This window comes from Chiloscyllium plagiosum, unplaced genomic scaffold, assembly GCF_037043375.1.
Source record: "Chiloscyllium plagiosum isolate Xiang-an unplaced genomic scaffold, Cpla_swu_hap1 HiC_scaffold_26, whole genome shotgun sequence".
NCBI lineage: Eukaryota > Metazoa > Chordata > Chondrichthyes > Orectolobiformes > Hemiscylliidae > Chiloscyllium > Chiloscyllium plagiosum.
In genome coordinates this window covers 58707712-58723279 of record NW_028270164.1, presented here as the reverse complement: position 1 = coordinate 58723279, position 15568 = coordinate 58707712, and the positions used below count along the sequence as shown (strand labels likewise).

Below are 15568 nucleotides of genomic sequence, written 5' to 3'. Positions count from 1 at the left end.
CACTCCAGAGAAAGGACCTTGTCTATTCACCCTATCCATTGCCCCTCATGATTTTATAAACCTCTATAGTCACCCCTCAGCCCCTGATCCCATACTGAAAAAAACCTCAGCCTATTCGGCCTCTCCCAAACTCAAACCCTTCAACCCTGACAACATCCTTGTAAATCTTTTCTGAACCTTTTCAAGTTTCACAACATCGTTCCCAGAAGGGGGAGACCAGAATTGCACACAATATTTCAAAAGTGGCCTAACCAATGCCGTGTACAGCCACAATACGACCTCCCAATTCCAACAATCGATGCACTGACCAATAAAGGAAAGCATATCAAATCCCTTTTCACTATCCCATCTATTTGCGATTCCACTTTCAAGGAACTATGAACCTGCACTCCAAGTCTCTTTGTTCAGCAACACTCCCCAGGACCTTACTGTTAAGTGTGTAAATCCTGCCCCGATTTGCTTTTCCAAAATGCAGCACCTCACATTCATTTAAATTAAACCCCATAAACGCTTCTCAGCCCATTGGCCCATCTGATAAAGATCCCGTTTAGATGTCTATAAAACTCTTGCCATCTTTTATTTTACTAGCTACATACTCTCTTATTTAATCTTCTCCCCACTAATTGCTTTTTTAGCTATCCTCGTGATTTTTAAAGGCTTCCTAATCATCTTCATTACGTTGTATGCTTTTTCTTTTGCTTTTATGTTGTCCTGTCATGGTTACCTCTTCCTTCCCTTACTATGCTGCTTCTTCTGTTGTGGTTCTGTTCGCCGAGCTGGGAATTTTTGTTGCAGACGTTTCGTCCCCTGTCTAGGTGACATCCTCAGTGCTTGGGAGCCTCCTGTGAAGCGCTTCTGTGGTGTTTCCTCCAGCATTTATAGTGATTTGTATCTGCCGCCTCCGGTTGTCAGTTCCAGCTGTCCGCTGCAGTGGCCGGTATATTGGGTCTAGGTCAATATGCTTATTGATTGAATCTGTGGATGAGTGCCATGCCTCTAGGAATTCCCTGGCTGTTCTCTGTTTGGCTTGTCCTATAATAGTAGTGTTGTCCCAGTCAAACCCATGTTGCTTGTCATCTGAGTGTGTGGCTACTAAGGATAGCTGGTCGTGTCATTTCGTGGCTAGTTGGTGTTCATGGATGCGGATCGTTAGCTGTCTTCCTGTTTGTCCTATATAGTGTTTTGTGCAGTCCTTGCATGGGATTTTGTACACTACATTGGTTTTGCTCATGCTGGGTATCGGGTCCTTCGTCCTGGTGAGTTGTTGTCTGAGAGTGGCTGTTGGTTTGTGTGCTGTTATGAGTCCTAGTGGTCACAGTAGTCTGGCTGTCAGTTCAGAAATGTTTTTGATGTATGGTAGTGTGGCTAGTCCTTTGGTGGCTAGTCCTTTGGGTTGTGGCATATCCTCATTCTGTTGTCTTTCCCTTAGGTATCTGTTGATGAAATTGCGGGGGTATCCGTTTTTGGCGAATACATTATATAGGTGTTCTTCTTCCTCTTTTTGCAGTTCTGGTGTACCGCAGTGTGTTGTGGCCCTTTTGAACAGTGTCTTGATGCAACTGCTTGTGTGTGTTGTGGTGGTTGCTTTCGTGGTTTAGGACATGGTCTGTGTGTGTGGCTTTCCTGTATACCTTTGTGGTGAATTCTCCGTTCAGTGTTCTCTGTACCATCACGTCTAGGAATGGGAGTTGGTTGTCCTTTTCTTCCTCGCTCGTGAATCGGATTCCTGTGAGTGTGGCGTTGATGATCCGGTGTGTGTTCTCTATTTGTGTTTTTAATGATTATAAAGGTATCATCTACATATCTGACCCAGAGTTTGGGTTGAATTTGCGGCAAGACTGTTTGTTCTAACCTTTGCATTACCGCTTCTGCTATGAGTCCAGAGATGGGTGAGCCCATGGGTGTGCCATTGATTTGTTCATATATTTGGTTGTTGAATGTGAAGTGTGTTGTGAGGCACAGGTTTGAGTATGCAGTCTTTGTTGATAGGTTCCCCATCTTGTTGTCTGTTCTGCACAAAACACTACATAGGACAAACAGGAAGACAGCTAGAAGAAACCAGAAGAAACATCACAGAAGCGCTTCACAGGAGGCTTCCAAGCACTGAGGATGTCACCTAGACAGGGGACGAAACGTATGCAACAAAAATTCCCAGCTTGGCGAACAGAACCAAAACAACGAGCACCCGAGCTACAAATCTTCTCCCAAACTTTGAATGCTTCTTCTTCCACGGGAAGGATTTCTGCTGTGCCTCCTGATTTACCCCATAAACACCTGCCATTGCTGCTCCACTGTCTTCCCTACTAGGCTCGCCTTACAATCAATTCGGGCCTGCTCCTACCTCATATCTTTGTAGTCACCTTCACTCAACTGTAATACCATGACATCTGATTCCAGTTTCTCCCTCTCAAACCGCAGGCACAATGCCTGTGCCTTCGTAGGCTCAATCACAAGCAGCTCCAGGGAAAAAAAAATCTCAGACATTCCACAAATTCCTTTTCTAGAGATCCGTATTACGAATTTGATTTTGTCAGTCCACCGATATTTTGAAGTCCCCAATGATTATTGTAATGGCGAGAGAGAAAATGCTGGAAAATCTCAGTAGGTCTGGCCGCATCTGTAACGAGAGAAAAGAGCTGACGTTTCGAGTCTACTGACCCTTTGACAACATCAGCTCTTTCCTCTCCTTACAGATGCTGCCAGACGTGCTGAGATTTTCCAGCATTTTCTCTTTTGGTTTCAGATTCCAGCATCCGCAGTAATTTGCTTTTAATATTATTGTAATGGTGTCTTTCATACATGATTTTCTAACGTGTGATCTAGTTTCTTCCCCATATCCTGACTACTGCTGTGGACAGGAGGCCTATTTTTATTTTTATAAACACGTGAATTTAGAAGGCATGGCTAGTAAGTTTGCAGATGCCACCAAAATTGGTGGTATAGTTGACAATGAAGGTTATCTGAGAGGTCTTGATCAATTGGGCCATTAGACTGAGAAATGGCAGATGAAGTTTAATTTGAATAAATGCAAGATATTGCATTTTGGTAGAACAAACAAGTGCAGGACTTATATACTTAATTGTAGGGTCCTGAGTATTGCTGTCGAATAGAAAGACCAAGGGATTCAAGTACACAGTTCTTTGAAATCTACTGTGTCCATTGTGGTTTTACAAATATGTTTAAGATTTTTTTTGAGGACATAATTGAGCATGGAAAAGTGAAAGCTAGTGAATGTGGTTAAAGTGATTTTTAAAAACACAACACATGAAAATAGGGCGCAGAGGATTCACAGTAATATATCTCTATTGGTTAAGTTCTGGCTAACTGCAAGTGGTGACGTTCCTATGTGTCTGCTGCCCTTGACCTTTAGGTGGAGATGGTCATGGGTTTGGATGGTGCCAAGAAGCCTTGATGAATGCCTGCAATGTATGCTGTTGATAGTTTACACTCCCCTTACTGAAAGTTGACGGCAGAGGGATTAAATGTTTGGAGATATGAGGCCATTCAAGTGGTGAGCCTTACTGACAATAATGTCAAGTCTCTTTACTGTTGTTGGAACTGCATCCATTCAGCAAGTTGGGAGTATTCCATTACGCTCCAGACCTATGCCTTCTAGATGGTGGATAGGCTTTGAGGAATCAGGTGGTGAGTCACTTGCTGCAGGATTCCCAGCCTCTGACCTACTCTTTTAGCCACAGTATGGTTAGTCCAATTCAGTTTCTGGTCAATGGTAACCCCAGAACAACTAAGCTCCTTTGTGCCAGGTGTGACAACAAACAAGATTTTAAGGTGGGAGACAGACAGTTTAGAGGAGATGGGAGGAAAAATACTTTCACCCAGATGGTGATGAAAATCTGGAACTCACTGCCTGTAGGATGGTAAAGGGAGAAACCCTCAAAACATTTTAGTAATATTTAGATATCCACCTGCAATGCCAAGGCATACAAGACTCTGGAAAATGGGGTGAGCGTAATCAGGTGGTTGTTTTTGACTGCTATGAGCCGAAAGGCTTTTTTTCTGTGCTGTAGATTTCTGTGTCTATGGCTAGCTATTGGCTGTCTACCATGAAGTCTTTTGGTGTTATTTTCCCAATCTTTCTTAGCCAACTTGTCCCGCATACCTCCTTTGCTCAGATTTAAGACCCGAGCTTCAGAAGGAACTATGTTCTATCATACAATGTTCACTATTTCCCAAAGGCTCATTTACAGCAAACTTATTAATTAGCCCTTTCTCATTACAAAACACTAAATCCAAAACAGCCTGATTGCTAGGTGGTTCCTCAACATGTTATTTCAGAAACCCATAAAAACAGAAAATCATCCACCACAGCATCAAACCTGGTCAACCCAGTCTATATGTAAACTCAAGAGACATAATATTATTCTATTATCCACATTATGTGCATCTCTAATTTCCAGATTTATAGCATGCCCAAAATTAGTACTTCAGTTTTGTGTTCATTAATAACTTCAACCAATGTTTGCTTGCCTTTGCGGTTTTAAATTCCACCAACACAGATACTACATCTTAATCCTTTGATTAAAAATGGGCGGCACGGTGGCACAGTGGTTAGCACTGCTGCCTCACAGCGCCTGAGACCCGGGTTCAATTCCCGCCTCAGGCGACTGACTGTGTGGAGTTTGCACGTTCTCCCTGTGTCTGCATGGGTTTCCTCCGGTGCTCCGGTTTCCTCCCACAGTCCAAAGATGTGCAGGTTAGGTGAATTGGCCATGCTAAATTGCCCGTAGTGTTAGGTAAGGGGTAAATGTAGGGGTATGGGTGGGTTGCGCTTCGGCAGGTAGGTGTGGACTTGTTGGGCCGAAGGGCCTGTTTCCATACTGTAACGTAATGTAATGTAATCTAATCTACATCATCCCTCATTAGGAGTACTACCCTGCCTCCTTTCTCATTTTGTCCATGCTTCCTGAATACAGAATTTGCACTTTGATACAATGTTCCAAATCACTGGCATGCTGTAGCCATGTCTCAGTAATGACAATTAAATCATATCCATTTACTTCAATTTGTGTACTGGTGTCTCCGATTTACAGATATTCAACTTGTGAACGCTCATACTTAAAACTATAATCCCATGAAGGGACATAATTTTAAAGATTCAACACACAAACATTTCTTGTACTTACGAATGGCCGCTTTATATCACCTTGCATTATGTTTTGACTTGCTGTAAAAATTCCCTCACCAGTCCCAAGGCTTCAGATATCTGCTCTCTATCTCCAGTTTCCAGGCATGTCTTCAAACATTCAATTTTTCCTGTTTCTATGCTCAAAGGCACTTGGAATGGTAGAAATATTGAGATTATTGGTTTGGAGGGCCTGCTTTTCCATCATCTTCCTAGCTTCCATTGTCAGGATCTCATTTCCCTACCTCCCAGGACATTGTACCAAAATGAACCACACCATGACCTCAGAGAAATACCCTGCAGTCATTGACCCTGGCACCAGGGAGGCAACATAAGACCCTGCAGTCATGCTCATCTGTTCCCCGAAAGAATCACCTATCAGTAGTACTCTTCCTCTTTTTATTCCTTCCCTGCTGTTCAGCTGAGCTCCCAGTGATGCCAGCGCCATGCATTCCTGAGGAACCATGACTCTCATCAGTATCTAAAGCCAAAAGATCAACAGTCAAAGTGTGTGTCATGAACCACCACCATCACAGACTTTATCAGCAAGTGTATGGAGGACTGCATACTAAGGAAATCAATCCACGTGTTCCCCAACAGGAAACCCTGGATGAATCAGGACATATAGAACCTGCTAAAAACCAGACATGAGGTTTTTAGATCAGGAGACCCACTCAAATATAAGAAATCCAAATATGACCTTCGCGGAGCCATTAAGACAGTCAAGGACCAATACCGATTCAAACCAGAGACCGAGACGGACACCTGGTGACTATGGCAAGGACTGAACGACATCACAGGTTCTAAAAAGATACAGTGCAGATAGCAGACGATGACACATCCCTCCCAGATCGTTTCAACACCTCCTATGCTAGCTTTGAACACAATTTCGGGAGAGGTAACACCTATTCCAACAAATCCTGACAAACCTATCCCAATAGTCACTGCATTAGAGGTCAGATCAGTTTTCCTTCGTGTGAATCCAAGGAAAGTGATGGGACCAGATGGAGTACCAAACCGTGCACGCAGAGCATGTGCAGTTCAACTGACAGAGGTCTTCTTGGATATCTTCAACGTCCCCCTGCAGCAGGCCACTGTCCCTGCCTGTTTCAAGAGGGGCAACATCATCCCTGTACCTAAGGTGGCTCCTGCAGCACATCTCAATGACTACTGCCCAGTGGCCCTAACTTTGATGGTCATGAAGTGCTTTGAAAAGCTGGTCATAGCATTAATCAACTCCAGCCTCCCCACTACTCTTGACTCACTCCAATTTGCCTTATCGGACCAACAGATCCACATCAGATGCCATATCACTTGCCCTTTATTCCTCCCAGAACATCTTGACACCAAGAACAGCTACGTAAGAATCCTACTCATTGACTATACTTCAACACCATTATTCCCTTGAGACTGATTACTAAACTTAGTGATCTCGGACAAAGCCCCACTCTCTGCAATTGGATCCTCAGTATCCTGACCCACAGGCCACAATCAGTGAAGATTGGGGACAATATTTCATCCCACTAACACTCAACACTGGAGCCCCTCAGGGGCCACGTAGTCAGCCCCCTACTGTACTCACTGTATACCAATGAGTGCGTCACCAAATACTAGACACATGCCATTTACAAGTTCGCTGATGACACCACCATCGTCAATCGAATCTCAGATGGCGATGAAACAAACTACAAACTGGAGGACGAAGACCTGGAAAAATGGTGCACTGAGAACACCCTAGCTCTCAATGCCGGCAAAACCAAGCAAATTGACTTTTGGCAGGATTCTACTCATGCTCCCCTACACATTAACAGCACAGATGTGGAACGAGTGGAGAGTGTCAAGCTCCTGGGAGCGGTCATCCTCTTCATGTGGACACACTGGTTACAAAGGCCCAACAACGTCTCTTCTTCCTCAAGCAGCTGAGAAAATTTGGCATGACGGCGAATACCCTTGCCAACTTTTATAGGTGCGCCATCAAAAGCATTCTATCTGGCTGTATTACTAACTGGAATGGTAATTGTACCATTCAAGGTTACAGAGTGGCAAACTCGACCCGGACAATCACAAAGGTCAACCTCCCACCTATAGAATCTATCTACCAGGCCCGCTGTCAAGGAAAGGCTGCCAGCATTCTGAAAGATCCATCCCACCCTGGCAATGTTTTTCTACAACCTCTACCATCGGGGAGAAGGTATAGAAGCCTGAACGCACGTACCAGCCGGTATTGAAACAGTTTCTACACTGTTATTAGAATACTGAATGGACTCATGAACTCTTAACATTCACCTGCACCTGTGTTTTTGTTTTTGCCACTGTTACATATTATTTACTTATCCATACTACTTATCTCTGTAATCTGCCTGTATTGCTCGCATGACAAAGCTTTTCACTATGCCTTGGTACACGTGACAATAAATTCAATTCAATTCCAATTCCATTCAAGACTTCCCACATTTCATAGGATGTGCATCCTACAATTTGCTATGCCATATTTCAACTTATTTTTTACAAGTTACTACCCAGAAGTTGCTTGTCGCAGTAGAAAGTAAATTTTAAGAAAAGCGCTTGCTTCCAACTTCTACGAACTCACCATTAAATAAACTCACTCTGCTTGAAATCTGTATTCTGCTTGCAAGCTGCAAGAACTCCAGAGCCAAAAGCTCAACTGACCTGGTTTACCCAATTATCTACCCTCCATGTAAAGATTGTTTGCACTGACTAAGGCTGGAAGAACATCTTTTTCTGGTGCCATCTCACAAGGCAGGAATTAGAACTACATCGATAAATCTTCATTATTGCTGGTTAAGATACTTGAACTCTCTCCCAAGTATATCTGCACCACATGGACTGCAATGATTCAAAATAGCTCTCAAGGGCAATTAGGGATATGCAACAAATGGTGAGTGTATAAATATGTTCATTGTCCATAAAGGGCAATCTAGAAGATTAACTTGCAAATAATTGTTCATGGAGTTGATGGTAATATATTAGCACGAATTGAAATTTGCTGAAGAGACAGGAAGATGAGAGTAGGGATAAATGGGCATTTCAAGTTGGCAGTTTGTAAAAATGGAATGCCACAATCAGAGCTGGGGTTTCAGATATTAATCGTCCATATTAATGGCTCAAAACAAAAAGTATTGTATCCAAAATTTCTGATGATACAAAGTTAAAATGTAAGCAAACAGATAAAGAGATACAGACAGGTTAAGTGGTAAAGTTGGTAAAGAGACAGATGGAGTATAATGTGGCAAGTGTAATTTATTTGCGAAACCTATAAATGTTGCTACTGAGTTCTTCACGTACTCAAACAAGGGGCATAAGATTGGTGTGTTGATACAGAAGACTGTGGTTTGCTGTCTTAATGACTTTGGAGACAAAAAATGAAGTTTTGCTATAGTTAAGGGCTTTTTAAAAAAATTATTCATTTGTGGGATGTGGGCATCGCTGGCTGGCGAGCATTTATTGCCTGTCTCTAGTTGCCTTTGAGAAGGTGGTGGTGAGCTATTTTCTTGAACCATTGCAGTCCACCTCCTGTGGGTTGACCCACAATGCATTAGGGAGGGAATTCCAGGATTTTGACCCAGACTCAGTGAAGTAATAGCGATATATTTCCAAGTCAGGAATGGTGAGTAGCTCAGAAGGGAACTTGGAGATGGTGGTATCCCCATATATCTGCTGCATTTGTCCTTCTAGATGGAAGTGACCGTGGGTTTGGAAGGTGCTGTCTGAGAATCTTTGGCGAATTTGTAGTACTTGGGACAACAAGTCTGGTCTTCAAAATGTGCACTGGTAGCAATTCAAATGAACTTCACTGAACTGATTAAAGAATTAAGAGGAAAGTTTGAGCAGTTTGGACCTATACTGTTTGGAATTTAGAAAAACAAGCAATTATTTTTAAGCATACTAAATTTTGAAGGGGCTTGACAGGGTAAATGCTGAAAATATGTTTCACCTCTTCGGTAAATTTAAAAGTAGAACACAGAGTTCAAAGTGGTCAGAGATTCTTCTCAGAGTTGCTAGTCTTTTGAATTCTCTATCACAGAGAGCAGTGAAGGTTGGATCACTGAATATATTCAAAGTTGGATTTGAAAGAACTCTATTTACAAGGAAGTGCAAAGTTATCAAAATAAGCAGTACAGAGGTCAGGTCATAGGAGTATTGATAGGAGCAGGACCCTTAGGAGCATCAATATACAGAGGGATCTTTGGGTCCAAGTCCATAGCTCCCTTAAAGTGGCAACTTAAGTGGTTAAGGTAATAAAGAAGGCATAGGGGATGTTTGCCTTCATTGGCCAGATCACTGGGTTTACAAGTTGGCAAGTCACATTGCTGCAGTACAAGATTTTGGTGATGCCACATTTGGAGTATTACCTGCAGTTCTGATCACCAACTATAGGAATGATGTGGAGGCTTTGGAGAGGGTGCAAAACAGGTTTACCAGGATGCTGCCTGGATTGGAGTGTCTGAGCTATCAGAAGAGTTTGGGCGTAGGTTAAGATGAGAGGGGGAAAGTTTAAAAGAGATGTGCAAGCTAAGTTCTTTTTGGGTTTTTTTTTACACAGATAGTGGCAGATGCCTAGAATGTGCTGCCAGGAGAAAAGTGGTAGAAGCAGATGTGTTAGCAAAGGTTTAAAAGTTATTTAGACAGACACATGAACAAGCATGGAATAGAGGGATACAAACCTGTGTGGAGGCAGGTGGCATTAGTTTAGAAAGGCATCATGGTTGGCACAGACAGAGCAGGCTGAGCTGCCTGTTCTGATGCTGTACTGTTCAATGCAATCTGATTAGCCAGGATGTTACTAAATGGCAGAATAGGCTCAACAGGCTGAATGGCCTACACCTGCTCCCATTTCCCATGATAACTTCATATTATTTTCAGTATTTGATCTCCCTACTATTCTGCTCCCCTGACACTAATTATTGTCTCAAACATACAACCTCTCTGGCAACAGTTCAAAGGGTGAAATTATTATCACTTGCTCCAGTCACAATTTCACATCTCCACTGCAGTAGTAGAAGTGGATTTTGCAGTTTGTCTTCCACTCACTGGAGAATAAGAATGCAATTCCTACTTAGTGGGAATTAAAAGCGCATTTTCAGTAAATGACTTTAATAGAGATATGTCATCACTCTGTGGGTTTCTGGTTCAGAGTTACAAGTCAAGTCCAAGTGGGAGGTAATAAAACAAATAAATGAGAGGAGCAAATGAGCCAAATAACAATTAGTGTATTAAACTCTCCAACACAAATCATGAATGATATCAAAAAATAAAATTGATGAAAAGCCACATAAGCAGCTATTAATAACTGTGACCAAAAGCTTGGCCATAACACACATCTGAAGGTGTGTGTCAGAGAAGGAAAGATAGACAACAGAAAGACTTATGAATGAAATTTCAGAACTGAAGGTTTTGGTAATTTTAAGACATGACCACTATTGGTGTAGCAATTATAATCAGTGATGTTCATGGAAGAGGAGTGTTCATCCTGGAAAGTCATGAAACTGGAACAGATTCCAGTGAGTGCCGAATAAGGCCATGGATTTGGGGAAAAAAAGAATTTTAATATCAGTCACTGTTCAACTGAAGCCAGCACTGGATAACAAGCACAGAAGAATTGGGGCTTGGAAGATATCAGGATAAAGAAGTCAAGCATGAGAGTATTTAAAATTTAATATAGGGTAGGAAATGGGAAGCTGATCAGGAATTCATTAGAATTAGTCACATTTATGAAAACAGGAAAAGAAATAAAATTATAGAAGCACAAGATTCTTTTAAAGTTTGCATCTTTTAAATATTCAGCAGTTTCTGTGCACCTCATTATACTCTGATGTAGTGAAGAATAACCGCAGGAACATTGAAGACTGACCTCATCCCCCTCTGGCTGCTGGCAGCTTTCTGCCGGGCAGATCGCATCTTCATCCTCAGAGTCCTCTGGCTCAGAATATGGAGGCTCCATTATCACTGACAGTGCCTCATGAGGCTGTAGAAATTCCAAATACGTTTCTGCTTCTATTCTCACCAAACTTAGATTTTTTGTTCGTTCCTGGTTTAATTTGACATTTCTCTTTTTCGGATTGTTTAGTTTTTTCAATTTTTCTCTTTTTTCACCCACTGAACCATCTTTTTCAAGCCGTCTCTTCTTTTTCTCACAGTTTCCTTCTCTCTTCACTGGCTTTAAACAGCAATCTTCACCCTAAAACAGAAAAGACAGCTCAATATACCCCATTAGATGGGAAATAGCTGCTAAATTTTCTGACATAAGTTTTATGACATTATTGAGCACGCTGTACTTGACTGCTCATGAGTTCTTGTGATAACCAATCTCATAAGTATTCTCTCTGATGTTTAAACAAAATTAAGTTCACAACACTTAGGTCACAAAGACTTTACAGTTACTTATGATTTCAGAACTGAATTAATCAACCAACAGGAATTAAGCCAACAGTTTCAACATAATTTGAAATGTCAGGAACAAAATATGGCAAACCTCGGAGCAGAGCTCCTTCTATTAGCTAGGTATGTTTAAAAATTACTCATTTATCTGAGGTCAATTTCTACATTAATGGAGTTATGAATTCTTTCAGTTCGACATTGCCGGCTTTGGATCACCATAAAACAAGTTGACATGCATTCATGTGCCAATTATGTGAGGATGATGGTAAAGTACCAACATAAAAATATGGTACAACAGAATCAATACTCCATCTCCAAGATAGCTCAGATATCAAATTACTTGGTCTAACTACACAGCTCCGGGACATTAATATTAATGAGACCTGGATATGCAGACTCGACTCTCAGAGATAGGATTCCTCTTAATTGGCCTGACAGAATCAAGGCCAACAATACCTTAATGGACTCCAGTATTACTTCTGGCTAGGAGTTCCACAGGATGCCATGACTTCTCAACTCCCTGCACAGCCACGGTCTTGAGTGAGAAGAGGAGAAGGCAGACACTCCTAACTGGAAGATGCATCACTATCAAAAAAACAGGAACTCTACTAGAATGTATTTTTCTGTTAAGATAAAATACTGCATGTGCTGGAAATTTGAAATTAAACAGAAAATGCTGAAGATGCTCAGCAGATTTGCAGCATCTGTGGAGATTGGATTCAAGAACGTAGAAACAGAGTCAATGACTCTTCTTCAGAATTCAGTTCGAAAGAATAGTCATTGGACTTGAAACGTGAATTATATCTTTTTACGGAGTTTGGTTTGTAAACTAAATTATGTTGCTGATAAATGCTGACAGGAAAAACCAAAAATCACAGCTGCATCAGATGATATCTAGGATGCTCCATGTCTTTTTATAATCTATTGGTTTCCTCAAAGCATGAAGTCATTGAGTTAAGCTAATCTGAAAAGAATGTCAACGTCAGTATCTGATATCCATTCATACACAATTGTCAAACACACTTCAAAACACACACACAGGAATTTACAGGTTGAATGCCTAAGTATAGTACTGCTCTGATATTGAGTCTTTGCAGTACCATACCTCAGTTGTAGAAGTACAGGTCTCTGCAAGACACTGCATGACCTCCACTGGTTTGCAGTTCAGCAGTTCAGATCGGGGCTGGTGATCTTCCACTACAGAGTACTGGGCTGCACAGAAGATCTGGTAAATTTGCTGCATCTCGGGCAGTGACACTTGCAGTAAAAGTGCCTCCATCATCAGCTCATCAAGTTGGGACCTCACATCATCTGATAGGCATAACCCTGCAAAAACATATATTTAGAAGATTAAGTTTATTAACCAGAATTCAGTTTCCATAATAATTCTGATTATTACATCCTCTGCAAAGAATTTTCTCATGAAAAGGACAATAACAAGTATTTGTGATTTGTGCCTGATATTATTAGTAAAGACAACAATAAAAAAAACCTAAATTGCTGGTATCCAGTGAGGAATTAGTTTGAAGATTGATAACGTGCTTGATTTCTTCATGAAAGTGACAAATGCAAGACTGGAACAGAAGTTACTTACTTGGTGATCATGCAACATATTTAAAACCAAGAACAATCCATATTAATTATCTGACTATTAATTACTTTCACAATTAGTTACACAATAGAAATTAGATGAATGGATCTATAACTTCCCTGTATCTATTTCCTCAATGTTTCTAAAAAGCTCAAATCTGAACCAAAAACACCAATGTTTCCTCACAGCCTCAATAGAACTCTGGCACAAATACCTCTCCCCTCCAGCATTTTGTGCCCTTCCTATTTGCCCAGTAGTCTGATCATACGTGCATCAATTTCACTGATTCAATTTTAGTGGTCCGGTCTTCCCTAGTGAATAGTAGTGTAGAGTAGCTTTTATTTGTCATTTCTACCATTTATGACTGATACAGCAAAAATGAGACAGCATCCCTCCAGGACTGAGGGCACTATATGGACAGCGCAAATTACACTATCATGCACGACATAAAGTGCAAAACACGCATGTTAGAGTGTAATTGAAGAATGATAAATAAAGATATTTTTCAAGCAGTAATTTGATGTCATGTAATGAATTTCAGATGGGAAAGAGTCCGATCATACTGTGTTAAAGAGCCTGATGGCTTGGGGGAAGAAACTGTTGCATAGTCTGGCCATTAGAGACCGTATGCGCCAGTATTTTCTGCTAGATGGCAGGAGGAAGAAGAGTTTGAGTGAGAGGTGTGTGGGGTCTTCCACAATGCTCTTAGCCTTTCAGGTGCAGCGTCTGGTGTGAATGTCTGTAATGGAGCAAAGGGAGACCCCGAAGATCTTCTCAGCTGTCCTTACTCTCCATTGTAGGATCTTATGATCCGAAACGGTGCATTTCCCGAACCAGGCAGTGATGCAGCAGCTCAGGGTACAATCAATGAACCTATGTAGAATATGGTGAGGATGGGGGCTAGGAGGTGGGCTTTCCTCAGCCTGTGCAGAAAGTGGAGACACTGCTGGGCTTTCTTGGCTATGGAGCTGGTCTTGAGGGTCCAGGTAAGATTTTCTGCCAGGTGTACATCAAGAAATCTGATGCTCTTCACAATCTCCATAGGGGAGCTGATGTCTAGCAGAGAATGGTTGCTCCATGCCCTCCTGAAGTTAACAACCATCTCTTTTGTCTTGTCTACATTCAGAGACAGGTTGTTGGCTCTGCACCATTCCATTAGTCGCTGCACCTCCTCTCTGTATGCTGACTCATCGTTCCGGCTGATGAGACCCACTATAGTCATATCATCAGCGAATGTGATGATGTGATCATCGCTGCACAGTCGTGTGTCAGCATGGCGAACAGCAGTGGACCGAGCACACAGCTCTTGGGAGCCCTCATGCTCAGTGTGATCGTGTTGGAGATGCTGTTCCCTGATCCAGACTGACTGAGATCTCCCAGTCAGGAAGTCCAGGATTCAGTTACAAAGGAAGTTATTTAGGCCCAACAGACACAGCTTTCCAAACAGGTGCTAAGGAATGATAGTGTTAAATGCAGAACTGAAGTCTATGAACAGTAGTCTGATGTAGGGGTCCTTCTTCTCCAGGTGGGTGAGGGCCAGATGAAGGGTGGTGGAAATGACATCATCTGTTGAGCGGTTAGGTCGATACACGAACTACAGGGTGTTCAGTGAGGGAGGCAGCAGGGTCTTAATAGACATTTTTACGAGAAATTGAGGAGGTTGGGCCTGTACTCATTGCAATATAGGAGAGCAATAGGCAACCCTATCGAAACATACAAAATTCTTAAGGAACTTGACAGTGTAGATACAGAAAGATTGGTTCTACTTGTGGGAGAATAGAGGACCAGAGGACAATCTCAGAAAAAGGGGTGCACATTTAAGTCAGAGATGAAGAGGAATGGTTTCTCTCAGTCTGTGGAGTTCTTTCCCACTGAGGCTGGGTTATTATATACAGTCAAGGCGGAGATAAACAGCTTTTTAAATCAGTGAGTGAATAAAGTGTTATGGGGGAAATGCAGGAAAGTGGAATTAAGGATTATCAGACCAGCCACAATCTCATTGAAAGGCAGAACAGACTTGATGAGCTGAATGGCCTACTTTTGCTCTTAGGTCTAATGGAAATCCCTGGTCAGGCTTCTAGTTAAGGGGCTGAGAATGTTGCGGTACAGATGTGTTCAAATTATTCAACTGCACACATAACCAATTTAGTTTTGCATCTCAGTTTTCATGCCCACAATCATCATGCATGCTCTGTCAAAGGCAACTGGTGTACTTCGTCTTCTCTATGTCTTTCCACTCTGTGCCAGGCTTTTCAACATCTAATAATTTCCTCAGTTTTCAAGTAATTTTGGACTAATACCTTCTTCCTTTCTTAAAATATTTTTTGCATTGTAACTTCTATCAGTTCGTTTCCTTGTAAAATGTGCCCTGCCCAGTCGCTCTGCCTATTCCCAACTTCCTTCGGCAAATTTCTTAATTTGTTCTTTCTCCTCAG

At 41.8% G+C, this 15568-nt stretch overlaps 1 protein-coding gene across 2 annotated transcripts in view; it reads right to left on the bottom strand.

Moving 5' to 3' along the window:
• LOC122563341 (lysine-specific demethylase 5B-like) overlaps nucleotides 1–15568 on the bottom strand; it is a 232156-nt gene that overhangs the window by 14873 nt on the left and 201715 nt on the right. For both annotated transcript variants that reach the window (XM_043717092.2, XM_043717091.2), the window contains 2 exons: nucleotides 12648–12868; nucleotides 11016–11342 (listed from right to left, as the gene is read on the bottom strand). In XM_043717092.2, coding sequence (XP_043573027.1) covers nucleotides 11016–11342; nucleotides 12648–12868 — 548 coding nt within the window. The remainder of the gene's footprint in view (nucleotides 1–11015; nucleotides 11343–12647; nucleotides 12869–15568) is intronic.